Consider the following 13,020-nt stretch of genomic DNA (forward strand, 5'->3'; position numbering starts at 1 on the left):
CGCATGGTCCGTACGGCAAGGAGACGCCGCACAGAGGCAAAAAGTCGGCTCCGGGAAAGGCCACCATACGCCGCCGCCACGGATCGGAGCTAGACAGCGAGGGGGGCTTGCGGTCGGGGTCCCACGCAAGGTGCTAAGCTCCGAGCGGGCGCAAGCACTACTCCTATCCTCTTGGGAGGGCTGGAGTGCCAGGGACAGCCGGGCAGGTCCCCGGCTGTCGCTTCTTCCGGAGTCCGAAGCGGCGGAACGGAGCTGCTCCCCTGTATCGCCCGGGCTGGGAGGAGGGGTTCCTGATTCCCGCCCCGTCACGCCCATCTTCTGACCCGATACAGGCAGTGAGGCGGCCGACCGGGCGGAGCTAAGGGCGGTGCGGAATGACCCCTGAAGGCAGGGTCGAGGCTACCGAGAGCGGGACGGGAGTAGGCTGCATTTACTGTTGCGTACCTCTTCATTTCGGAGCACACGATAGAGGTGGCACCATTCCAACAATTGTAGTTTAGTCTATTTTTAACCAAAGTAGGGGTAGCTCCACCGAAATGGAGCCTCAAAAAATTTCTCGACACTCGTGCCTGTTCCTCTCCACGGAAATCTTTAGTAAAAGGCGAAAGATTTATACGATCTGAAGAGAAACCAGAGTATACCGTGACGTGGTTCTCGGCAGGTACCCATTCTCGACTGTCCCACTGAGGATAGAGCGACCCTCACTGCCCCAAAGTTCGACCTCTGCTGCCTCGTGCCGTTCTCCCGGCAGCAGTCAGAGCTCAGTCTGGCACCGGATCAGCGGTACCGAGGAGCGACGGCCCGAACTTTACCGTGTCTGCTGCACCCCCGCGCGGTGCACCCTGGGTATGCACATTATCTTGAATACTAATAAGGCGCCCAGCCCCGCCCAGCCCCGTATCGGTCGCCGCCAGACAGCATCGGGGCCCCAAGGACGCTCGATGTGCCTGTCCTTCGCCCCTGGCACACTTGCCCAGGTTCGCCCACACCACCCAGGGTGGGTAGGCAGATCTTACCTTTGTACTGGGCCTCCAGGTGTACTGAGCAGAGCACACCCAGCATGGGCTCCATGAACAGACAGGACACATCTCCTATCATATCCTGGGAGAAAAGGGCAGAGTAACGGGGATGGTCTTAACAGTGTTCTCCAGACTGTTCTCTCTTCCCAGTGCAGCCAGAATTCTGAGGAGACAGGTACAGCTCCTGCCTGAGCAGGGATGGACACAGGTGGTAACACTGCCCGGTGCCCCCAGCAAGGACCACTGCTCACCTGCATGACCCTGAGTGTCTGCAGAGTCCCGTGCTGGGCTTGGGGGAGGTACACAACAGCACAGCTTTGAGGCCTTGGGAATCTTGGCTCTAGTACTTGGGATTGCTGTGGCCCACAGAGTCCAGCAGAACCTGTGCATCTTTTTGATCTTCTGCTGAGTTGGAGGCATTTAAGAACTTGATCTGGGCTTGCACCCTTATGCAGAGAAAGAGATGCCAGCTTGTGTGCCTGGGTGAGCCTGGATGAGCCATCTCAGCTGTTTCACTGTCACTCTGAGAAAATCCAGTACCGCATCCCACTTGAAGTGTGGCTCAAACAGCCAGGACCAAATTTCTCCATCCTTGTCAGGAGCCACAGCTAAAGTATAGTTAGCAAAATTCTCAGCTGGAGTAAGTGGCCAAGGAAGGCCCTTCTGCAGCCATTTACAGAAACAGAGTTTGGCACTGGCATACCAACAGAGTTCCTACAGATCCCACTACTAAACCTGCTGCTTTGTCTCTCTTGGAAGAAGCTGTGACAGCATGTATCACCCCATGGCCTCTATGAATGTCCTCTGAACTACAGGACTAACAGGTTTTGGCTTCCACTACCCAGGAGGAAAAACAGGAAAAAAAAGTTGTAATGTTTTTAAAAGATGCAAGCTACAAAACTCTCCCATCCCAGAGAGGAACTCTGGGAAAGTTTGCAGTAGGTGGATGCTGCAGGTAAGGATGGAAACTCTTTTGTGGTTGTAACACAAGGAATTGCAACCAGCAAGGCAGCAATATTGCACCAAATTGACTGTGACAAAAGTGAGCTGGTTAAAAAATGAAAGGGATGAAATGCAGCTGCTCAACAATAGCTGAGACTCTGAACTCCTTCCAGCCAGAGCAGCACTGCTGGATCTGCCATCAGCAGGCAGAGGGAAGGGAATGGCTCAGTGCAGCAAGCAGGCCAGAGGTCAGGGAGAACATCCTTGCCTGGATCAGTACAAAGCACAAATGGACATGCTGTGTACCACAGCTTTCACAAATGAGCTCCTTATACTTCCTGCCAGTGTCTCCAGTGAGCAACAGCAGCTTTATAAACCCTCTTTTGTCCTCTTCTTTCAGGTGGTTCAGCCTCAGTATTTCCAGAGGAATCAAGACACCTCTGATCTCCAGAAATTCAGTAAGGTATCTGTGGCTGCAAGGCTTCAAGAATAAGAGGAACAAGGCCAGAAATGTCACTTGCCTCGGAGCCCATCTTCCGCTGCCAGCCTGCCATGTCCTGGGTATCACCTCCCATCTCACTGCAGTGGGTAGAGGTCTGAACTGGATACTGTCTCTGCAGAAGAGTATGGACTGTCCTCTTACAGGCTGAGACACTTCTCATCCAAATGTGAGAAAAGCACTGATTCTAGGCTCCTGAGAGATGGGTTGCATGGCTTTCCCTTCAGTTCCATCTTTTGATAACCAGGGTGTTTTTTAAGCCTGCAGAATGTGGCTGGATGTGGATGTCTCTGTACAAAAGCTTGTTCTTTAAACAAATTTTCAGTAGAGACCTTGCCCATCCTCTCCATCTCACTACCACACAGCACCTCCAGCTGTCCAAGGAAACAGATGCAACATCCTGAGCCACACTGTTAGGTGAGCCAGAAACAATCTGTCTCTCTGGGAACTCCAGCTCCAGCTCTGGTTCTGCCTTGTTTTAATGAATCTCTTGAGGATGCAACAGTTGTTTGAGCAACTTTGTGGGCACTATCCCATTCCTGCAAGAAAACCATGATGGCTAATGGTTTCCTGCTCTTTGACAGATGTCATGATCTCTTCTGCCTAGAGAAAAATGAGAAAGAAGTTTAAAAAGGTCTGTGAAGAAAAACTGTACAAATGAATTATTACTAGAATCATATTTTAAATCTCTGTCAAATAATATTAAAGCAATTAGTAACCATTTAATATCATTTTCTCTTATACTCATTTCATAGATAGGAAAACTAGCAAAAGGAGAGTTCCTGATATGTCTGAAGCTGCACAATGAATCTGTGACAGACTTGAGATTTTCCTGGGCAGGTGGTTTCACCACAGTTCTTTTCTCTGCTCTGCTAATAAAGTCATTTTGATGTTACCCATTACCCCAGCTCTGTTTCTCACTAGCCTCATGATATGAACACTGCGTCTCATATCTGACCTGCCAGAGAATAAATAGAGTGAAATGAGAGCAGAAATAGGTATGGATTTATGGGGAGTGACAGGGTCAAGGGGGCTATAAATGCCTGTTAGCACAGCAGCACAGTCCTCACTCATGTGCTGGAGCGACAGCCATTTGGACATCCACCCCTGGAACATGTGCCTGGCCTTGGCAGTGGGAAAGTGCTTTGGCACCCTTTAGCATGACAGACATTTGCTCCCTTTTTTCCCTATTTAATTTTCCTGGCATGTTTTTAAACAATCTAAGAAAAGCTAAAATGATAAGAGGTATAAGCAAGAAGACAGAAGTTCCAGAAACATCCCTTGTCTGCAATTCCTTCTATTTCTTCCCACAGGTGTTAAATAAAGATATCTACATTTTTCCAAGTGTCTTTGGCACACTTTTGGCTCAGTATGATATCTCCTAGTGCAGCTTGACAAATGTGAAGGTGCACTTAATAAGGGAGACGGAATGTCAGCCACTGAGCTTCCATTTGTGTGGCAATTGCACAGCTGTGCATACTGTTGGCTGGAGGACACTGACCAGTCTCAAGGAGCCTCGCAGTTAAACACAGGATCTGTGCCCACACACAGATGCAGAAAGAGGGATAAAGTCACAAACAGTGGCATTAACACAGGTGCCTTGCCCTCCACCAAGCTGTATCAACATGCCTAAGGATAAGAAAGGAATTCACGCCTTGTCTAATGCACTTGTTGGACTTCCTACCTAACAAAAGCACCATTTTAGGTTTTATGTAAGTGTATTTTATTGAGAAAAGGAGTTAAAATAACATAAATCTTTGTGGTTTGGAATAAGAAGTTTCTTTCAATGTAATACAAATCATCAAGATTACCAATTTCCTATTTACAAAGTTCTTAAGCCCTTTGCCCTAGTATCTGGAGCATTTCAAATCAGTTCCAAAATATCCGGAAGATACCTGCTCAAAAGTAACTTTCTATTTCTGTTATCTGAACCAGGCTGAAAACAACCACTAAGATGTGAACATGTATCTCAGTGCCTAAAAACAAACAAGTAAAATCTTCAAAAAGCTGGCTAAGAAACAGTGCTTGAGAATTAAGATGAGATGAAATTTCATTTGGGAATTAACGGTCTGTGTTCAGTAAGGCATCTGTGTCCTTGGCAGGGCGTTTTCAGGACCTCCTTTGCAGGGAAGCAGGTTTAAAATAAATCCATTTTCCCAAAATAGTTGTGATTGAAAATGTTATTAGCCATAACAAATGTTAGTGCTGACAGGAGAATGGCCTGTTAGGGGCCTCTGCTGAAACAGTCAAGTGAAAGTCATATTTCACATTATTGCAAGCATTTTCCTGTGATTTACAGAATATTTGTGAAACATTACTTGCAAGACATATGATTGATATTGAGAGAACAGCTCATGTGTAGGGGGGGATCTGTATTTCACAGAGACTGTTTGCATGAAATTTACAGTCCCATAAAGTGCTCCTCTGTCCTCAACAGAGATCTAGTTAAAAGAACTTTACAGTCTGAAACATCCCAAAATTGATTGTAAATTAACGTTTCTGTATTTATGTTTAAGATGCTGGTGGTGTAATGCTGCAGTAAGCCCCCCCTCCCACTACTCAGAAATACTAGCACCAGCCTCTGGACGTGAGGATTTTAGTGATGCAAAGGGCTTGCCTATGAATCGATGGAAAAAAAACCCCAAACTTTGAAACAATGATGACATGGCTTCAGAGGATGCAGTGGTGTCTGTCTCTGGCTGCTGTAAAACAGCATTTGCTGATATAGAAGTCTTTAAGCCAACATTGCAAAGTACCCTGAAAATGTACGTTAATGTTTTTATTATGACCATTTTGCATATGGGAACATAGAGGCACAGGGAAGTTAAATGACTTGCCTGAATCATTTGTCAGTGCTAGCATCAACATGTAACTCCTGGTTGTTGGCTTCAAACTCTGCTGTCAACAGTGCTGGGCTGCCATGCAGTCCACTGGACCTAATAATCAAAACAAGGCTGGGTCAGGGCAGGGCTGTATTCCTGCCAAGAAAAAAAACTGATTTAGGAACTGTCTCTGGCAATTCAGCAGTTCTTTACATCCAGAGTACTGTTTAATCATCAGATTGAGATCAAAAGGCACACTGGTGCTGCTTCAGCCTCACACCGAGTGTGAGGTGCCAGGGAATGATGGCCTTGGACTCATGGAAGGACAGAGTGGCAGTGTTACCTTTGCATCTTACAACATCAAGGCATCAACAGCCTTGATGTTGTAAGATGCAAAGGTAACACTGCCCAGCCTCAGGCAGAATTTAGGGCTTGTTTCCCTGGCAGGTTTCCCTGGCAGGTTTCCCTCTTTCCTGGCACGCTTCAAGTCTTCCATGCACAGCGCACCTTCCTCAGTGTACCCCAACATCCCCAGCCCCTCAACCCTCAGTCCCGCCGGCCCCTCTCTGACCTGCATGCCCTGCCTGTGGCCACACAGCCACAGCCCCAAACCCAGCCCTGCACTGCCCCCTGCATCCATCCCCGCCCCAGCCCCGTCTGATCCACTGCAACCTCAGCATTCCCTGCCCCAGGTCACCATCCCCAGCCCCTCCTGACCCAAACACCCAGAGCAGGGCCAACAATCCATCTCACCCCCTCATGCCCGCCGCATCCCCCGGCCCCCCTGGCTGCAATCCCCCTCCAGGCCCTACAATTCCCCTCAGCCCGGCCTTGCGGCCCCCGCCCGCCTCAGCCTCGCACCCCCGTGCCCCTGCCCCGAGGGGGCGGTTACCCCGCAGAATGACTGACACGCGGCTGAACCAATCGTTGCCAGACCTTCTCCCCCTGCCCAATGGGTGGCCAGTGGGCGGGGCGCTGGGCCGCTGCTAAGGGCGCGTTGCTAAGGAAGTGGGAGGCGGGTAGGGGGCGGGGCGGATGATGAGGCGGGGTGGGCGCTTTCCCTTCCCATTGGCTAGGGGGAGGGAGGTGGGCGGGGCTTCCGGAGGGGCGGAAGCGGCGGCCGGTGCGCGGAGCGCGGCCATGGGCACCCGCGGGCTGAGGGAGGCCGTGGTGGAGCTGGAGCCGGGGCAGGCCCGCGGTGCGGAGGCGAGCGGGACCGGGGACACCAGTGACAGCAGGGACGGGGGGGCCTCTGTGGGCGGAGCGCGCTGGGGTGTGGGAGGAGGAGCCGTAGGGCAGTGGTGCTCCGGCAGTGTCTGGCAGTCCCTGGAGGACAGGGCAGGACGCTTCCCTGCTCCCCTGGAAGCGGCAGCAGCTGCTGCTATCTCTCCGGGAGGCGGGAGGAGCGGTGTCGTCCCCCGCAGGGATCAGTTCGGTGCTGGCTTTGCGGCACTGCAGAGCGGTGGGAACTGCAGGGGCTGGAGCTGGGCTGTGCAGTGCACCGCACCCACGTCGTGAAACCGGCGTGAGGCAATGCTTGTAACTGACCGAGAAGTCAAGCTTATGCTTGCTTCACTATTGCCTTTAAACTTTAGTAACCAGGCGATTCGGGCAGCCTGGAGGGCAGCTGCTGTAACACTTGTGATCTGTTCCAGAAGGCAGCACAGACAGAGGGCCTGCCGAGGGCCAGCCTGTGGTCATCCTCCTGGGCTGGGCCGGCTGCCAGGACAAATACCTGGCCAAATACAGCGCAGTCTACAGCCAGAAGGTGAGTGGCCTGTCTGTGTCCTCATGACACTGCCATACTGTGAAACGGCCTTATTTTTGCATGTTGGTAAAGTCTCTCTGAAGCCCCTCTTGTCTCGCTCATGGGGAGTGAGTGAGAGTTCTCCTGTCACTGAAAGCTCCTTGTCTCTCACAGCCTGGGCAGTGTTACCTAACTGCTGCTGATGTCACCTTTGTGTGTGCGGCTAAGGCAGAAATACTTCCCTGGAGAAAGTTTCAGCTGCTGTGTGACTCACTGAAGTATCTTAAGGCTTTTAAAGTTGTGAGATTATTCAGGAATCACGTGAACTGTGTTAGTTTTCCAAACAGATAAACATGCAGGGAAAGATTCTGTGTTTACTGCTTGCTGTTAGGCCACAGCACAGATGTGGTGAGGCTGGGGTGGGAACTGACAGGACACATCGGCATCTGTCATGCCTTTGGCTCTTCTTTCCTGTGAAAATAATTAAATGTTGTAAGCCAAATTAATTTTATCCTGTCTGTGAAACAGGCATCCTGTGCTAGTCATAGCTGCTCACTAGGAATTCCTTGTGTTTGAACTAGAGAGATCTGTCCTACTGCCAGTTCCCTAGGTTATGATATTTTCCTTTCTAATACTGTATTTAACTGGAATGACCCCAGCTTGTAACATGGGGACCCAGTGAAACATTAGAATTTTTTTTTCTTGGTCAGCAGGGAATATTCCAAATCTGTTCCAACTATAGGTGGTAAAGTTTGTACATTAACAAGTCTATTGTTAATGTGTAATCCAGTGCAGGAGTCATTAATTGGCTTGATCTAGTGAAGAATTAGCTGTTAAGTGGCTTTAAGATGCTGCTGAGCGGATGAGGAGCATGTTACAGGGCAGCATGACAACTTCTTGGAAAATACTTTTCTCTCAGAAAGATCATAGAAATGAGAAAGAGGATGGTTTTTCTTAGCTCACCAATAGGAAGTGGCTGTAGCCATGGCAAGGTTGTAGAGAAGGCTTTGATTTGAGATCTTGGTGTCCTCTTCTACCTTGTTCACTGTTTAGGGAGCTCTGGGAGGGGTTGTTTTGGAGACTTTGCTTTGTCCTTGTCAGTGTGTAATATCAGTGAGCTCAGGTGATGGAAAAGGTCTAAAGCATTAATAAATGTAATTCCATCTGCTCTCTTTTGAAACTCCTCTAAGATTCTGTTTCCAAATCTATACCTAAATGTAAGGCACTTGCTTAGGAGTTCTGAGTCCTTGAGCCAGAGCTCTTTCTTTGCACAGCTGGAGTGTTTCAGGAAGGTCTACAAAAATCTTGTCAGTGTTTGTTGGTGGTGAGTCTTAGAGACAGCTGCAAACAAGTGCACCCAAGGAGAGGAGGAGTTCCTCTTTCTTCTTATATTTGCTTCAGTGTGATGAGCTGGATGTGTACCAGAGCAGGCTCATCTTACCAAAAACCATCAGCTGATGCTGAAGGTCTGTGAACCAGGGAGACGGTTTTCTTGTCCTGGGTGAGGATTAACACCCATAAAAATGGGTGGCAGTGTCTCCAGGGGTTGTGCCAGTTAGCACAAGATTTGAGAGGATCTCAGACATGACCAAAGCCAGGCCTCTGCCACTGCAGAGGCCTTTTCATAATACTGTGTACTATGATGATTAAGGTAATCTATATTCATGTCAGTGCCTTGCTCCTGACACAAAAGACTTTCTTCTGGCCCTGTGGTTTCTGTTGGAAACCTGTCTCAAATTTGCATGTTCTTTGTACTGCTGCTTGCCTACTCTGTAATTTGCAGCACAGCTTAAATGTGTATGGGGTCTCTTTCTGTTCTTAGGGCTGCACAGTCATCCGTTACACAGCACCATGGAGGATGATATTCTTCTCTGAGAGCTTTGGCATCAGATCCCTGCAGACCCCAGCCAGGAGACTCCTGGAGCTGCTCTTTGACTACAGAGTTGAGAACAGACCGGTTCTTTTCCACGTTTTCAGCAATGGTGGTGCCATGCTGTACCGTTACATCATCGAGGCGCTCCACACCCACACACCCTTTCAGAGCCTCAAGGTAGCCGGCACCATTTTCGATAGCGCCCCTGGCAGAAGAAACTTGCAAGGAGCCCTTCGTGCCCTGGCAACTGTCCTGGTCTCCATGAACGTGCTGCTCAAGTATTTCCTGCTGTTCACTTTTGCCACCACGGCCGTGGTGCTGCGGATCCTGCTGTACCCCCTGACCCGCTTCATCCACCAGAGCCATTACGACGCCCTGCTGAAAGCACCCTCGCGCTGGCCCGAGCTCTACCTCTACTCCCAGGCTGATCTCATCATCAAGGCCAGCGAGGTTGAGCTCATGGCCAGTGCCCGGGAGCAGCTCGGGGTTCCTGTGAAAACCGTGGACTTCTCAGATTCGCCTCACGTCAGCCACATGCGGGTGTACCCCACCTATTACCACAGCCTGTGCACCACTTTCCTGGCTGACTGTGTAGGGGCCTCACCTTCTTAGAGCTCTAATGACCTTCAGTGTTTGCCTTTCCTTGCTCAGCTCCTATGGGAAATGTCACCTCCTTTGCTTTTGTGTCTTTAAAGTGAGAAAAGTAGAGGCTTCTTGTTTGGTTTGTTGTATTTTTTTCCCCCTACCGTCTACAACTCTGAAAGCCTCCAGCTTGGCCTTTGGACCAGCTGTGTTATAGCAGAAAGTAGATATGGATTAATTTAAAGTCCTGAAGGTGAAATCCTGTCATGGTTCATGTTGATGTGCTCTACCAAGGTGTCACAGACCAGAATCTCACACTGAGTATTATTTGTTTCTTCCTGTCTCTTCTTGTTCTTTGCTCTCCATGTTGTGTCCTTGTCCCTGATGTCCAAGGTGCATGTTCTGTTGCTTGTATTAATTTTACAATACAACTCTTCCATGTCTTTGTTGTTTTGTTAGTTTTTTTCTCTCTGCCATTTCTTTTATCTTGCAATGAGCAAACAGAGCCAAGTCTGCAGGACTTTCTGCTTTTCTCAGTGCATCCCAGCTCTTGTTGTACTCTCCTTACAGGAGATCAGGCCCTGAAACCAAGCGTAAACCTTTTCCTACACAGGAAAAGGTGTGTGTAGGGCAGTATGACCAGACTGTCATCTGGTTCCATTAAATAGCTGAGATAAAACAGTCAGAGCTCTCTGATCCTTGGTAGGAGCTCAAATGTTTGTGATAACTTTTGTGTTCTTCAACCCAGAGGTTTAAGCTAACGTTTTCGAATGTGTCTAGTATTTTGTTTTTCCCCCTTCCAGTCTTTTGTGTGTTCTACTGAGTAGTTTTGCTTTCTTGGAGAGCTACTTTTTTGTTAATTGTATGTCTCGAAGCAGCCTGTATTTTGCATCTGGATATTCAGGGAAATTTTTGGATTACAGCTGTGCCAGACCCCAGAAACAGCAAGGTGGAATTGCAGAAGAAAACGGAACTGTCCCTTGGAGCTATGCTTTATAATGGTTATTTCTTAAATCACATCCAGCCTACAAATGACCATGATGATGGTTTTGTCCATAATGTTCTCCTCAGATGATCAGTCTTTGCAGTTCATGCAAGGTGTACAAGAAATTAATTCCTTCCACTTAGTGAAAAAGTAGCTCATTGCACTGTACTTCATGTTTGGATTTAGGTTTTATTGTTTATTTGGGGGAGAAGTGGGGATAAAGACAGAGAAGAGCCTGCTGATATGTTTATGCTATGTCACAGTATAGCGAGCTAATTAATAACATGGTGAGCAAATTTAGCCAACTTTAAATTGCCAGGAAGAAGCTCTGGAGGGCTGTGACATGGGCCTGCTTGAACAAGAAACTGCCCTAGAGAGGTAGGCACTTAAAAAGCAGGAGGAGTTTTGCAAAAGGTTCTGCCAGTGGGCGGCTGTGCTGCTCTTGCCCACCCTTGGGGTGCTGTCATCCACAATTAAAAAACTGCTGTTCTGGATTGAAATGCAGAGGGGGAAATCCTTGGGAAGCACTGAAATAATCTGGAAGTTTAAGACAAGAACTGTAACACCTCACAGAAGTGAAAGCACAGGGTGAGTGCCAGTGGTGACCACACAGCTGGTTCGTAGCAGACTATTGTGACAATGCTCATTTACAGCAGAATAACTCCCTGATGGACATGGTTTCAGAGGGAGGGTTGGGCTGTACATGGGATAAGTGAGAATTAACTGAAAAGGGCCTGATGACCTGGTTTGTCTTTTATTTTTTAAAAGTGAAAACTGTCTCCAGGCACATGAGCTTGTTGTTCAGGACCCAGTCTTCTGCAGGTGTGATGCCAGTTCCAGCTCCCACTGTGACAATGGGGTGTGAGAGCTACTCTGTGGCAAGAGCCTTCAGCCTTCCCCTTTTCATGGAGAAATTCTTGTTGCTAGGGTTTGGATTTGTAAAATCCAGGCATGGTCCCCTATCTCCAGAAAGCCCATCAGAGATCGCCCAGCTTTTTAAAGCAGGCCCCTGGTTTGTGCTTTCAGTGCTGTAACTCCTGAGCTGTCATATGTTCATCTGCCTTTTCTGAGACCTGGGCTGGGGCTTCTTAACATCCAGCCTGTTTGTGGCACTGTGAACACTCCTGGGGAACAGAGGTGATAAAAGTTATTTAACCAGCTCTTGCCCTCATGCTGGTTTCTACAGGTTCAGTATTTACAGATCAGTTAAACACTCCATAATATATGCCTCTGAATTAATACAATTGTTCCTGGGAATCTGCTGTTCCTGTTTATTACTGTGGGTGTTGAACTTCTGTTTAAGGACTCGTGCTGTTACAGAACATGGCTGGCAGGAGCTGGAGCTAAACCCTCTGCCCCTTCTTGACAGGATGGTGAGGCTTCCTCTGGAAAAAGCCTCACATGTCAGCTGCACCTTCCTTCCTCACTTTCACCTCCCCACCATGGTGTTGCCACTTCCCCAACTCAGCCCTACTTCCCCACTTTCCAGGGAGTGGGTGCTGCCTGCTGGAGCTTTGCAGTCAGGTGTCCTTGTCCTGAGCTTTGCCAACAGGAATGTGCTCACAGGCCTTTCCACTGCTGCAAAAGTGACTTGAAATTCGGAGGTGATTTGTGTACACAGCTCTCTGAGAGCAGGATGATCTCGGCCAAGCCAGTGATTTACAGCACCAGTCTTCTGAGTGGGTTTTGTTTTCTGAGTCCCAGCAAGTTTTAATTCGATTGTGAGCGCTGTGTGATATGCTGGCCTCTGCTTTCCTGTACTGCATGTGCCCCCACCTTCCTGCCCTCCGTATTCCTGTGGCTTATTTGAGACAGAAGGTTAATAACTTGGAGCCCAAAGGCACATGGCTGAGAACTGATCCAAGCACTACTGGATTTACAAAAACCCAGCCTCAGACCCTTAATCCTTGCTAAACTGTCACGGTTTGGCGCAGCCAGTGTTCCTAAAGAACTTCAGCCTGAACACTGAAAGCCCAAAGGTTGTGATATCTTGGCAAATCCAGGTAAATCTCTGAGATGAGCTATGGGGAGGAGGGGCACTGCAGATCTGTTCATTGGGAGGAAAAAATGCAGCAACCCTGGGCTTGCCTCGAGGGTAGGGAGTGGGATATAGTCCAGAGCTTGTTTACCTGCAGTCCAGCCCTCATGTGCAGACTGTGAAATAGTGTGGGTGGAACACCAACAGTGGTGGGAGAGGAGGATGCTCACAGCTGGCTTCCACAGTTGTGTACAGCAAAATTAACTTTCCCTCAGAAACAAAATCTATTTGAGTGTTTCCTGTGAGGGAACTGACTCCTGGCTTGCTCCCCTGTGCTGCCTTCTCTCCCCAGGCAGTGGTGATGTTACAGGATGGTTTTGAAAAACAAAAAGAGCCACTAAATGGTCAGGGTGGCCTGTGTGGCTGGGCTGGGAGGGTGTCTGTGCAGCCAGAGCTCCCTGCAGCACTGGGGGAGGCTGTGGTGGGGAACTGGGCAAGCCAGGGGGAGGATCCAGCCAGCCAGGGTTCAGGTTTGGGCAACATCTTGCAGTGTGAGTAATTCAAATTAGGCTC

The 13,020-nt window shown here is 48.9% G+C and overlaps 1 protein-coding gene and 1 non-coding gene across 5 annotated transcripts; one reads left to right on the plus strand and one right to left on the minus strand.

Moving 5' to 3' along the window:
- Window positions 1-524: 524 nt before the first annotated feature.
- Window positions 525-639, minus strand: LOC115483944 (U5 spliceosomal RNA). Its single transcript, XR_003944695.1, has one exon. It is a non-coding gene; the product is annotated as a U5 spliceosomal RNA (small nuclear RNA).
- Window positions 640-6,379: 5,740 nt separating this feature from the next.
- On the plus strand, window positions 6,380-9,927 carry TMEM53 (transmembrane protein 53). 4 transcript variants are annotated; one of them, XM_018912372.3, is made up of 3 exons: window positions 6,380-6,480; window positions 6,938-7,050; window positions 8,852-9,927. In XM_018912372.3, the coding sequence occupies exons 1-3, from the start codon at window positions 6,423-6,425 to the stop codon at window positions 9,512-9,514; spliced, it is 834 nt and encodes a 277-aa protein (XP_018767917.1). In that variant the 5' UTR covers window positions 6,380-6,422; the 3' UTR covers window positions 9,515-9,927. The 4 variants fall into 4 exon arrangements, with proteins under 4 accessions (XP_018767917.1, XP_018767918.1, XP_030082666.1 ...); XM_018912373.3 differs by having other exon boundaries at window positions 6,941-7,050; XM_030226806.2 differs by having other exon boundaries at window positions 6,390-6,488; window positions 6,941-7,050.
- The last annotated feature ends 3,093 nt before the right edge of the window (window positions 9,928-13,020 follow it).

This window comes from Serinus canaria, chromosome 8 (genome assembly GCF_022539315.1).
Source record: "Serinus canaria isolate serCan28SL12 chromosome 8, serCan2020, whole genome shotgun sequence".
Taxonomy (NCBI): domain Eukaryota; kingdom Metazoa; phylum Chordata; class Aves; order Passeriformes; family Fringillidae; genus Serinus; species Serinus canaria.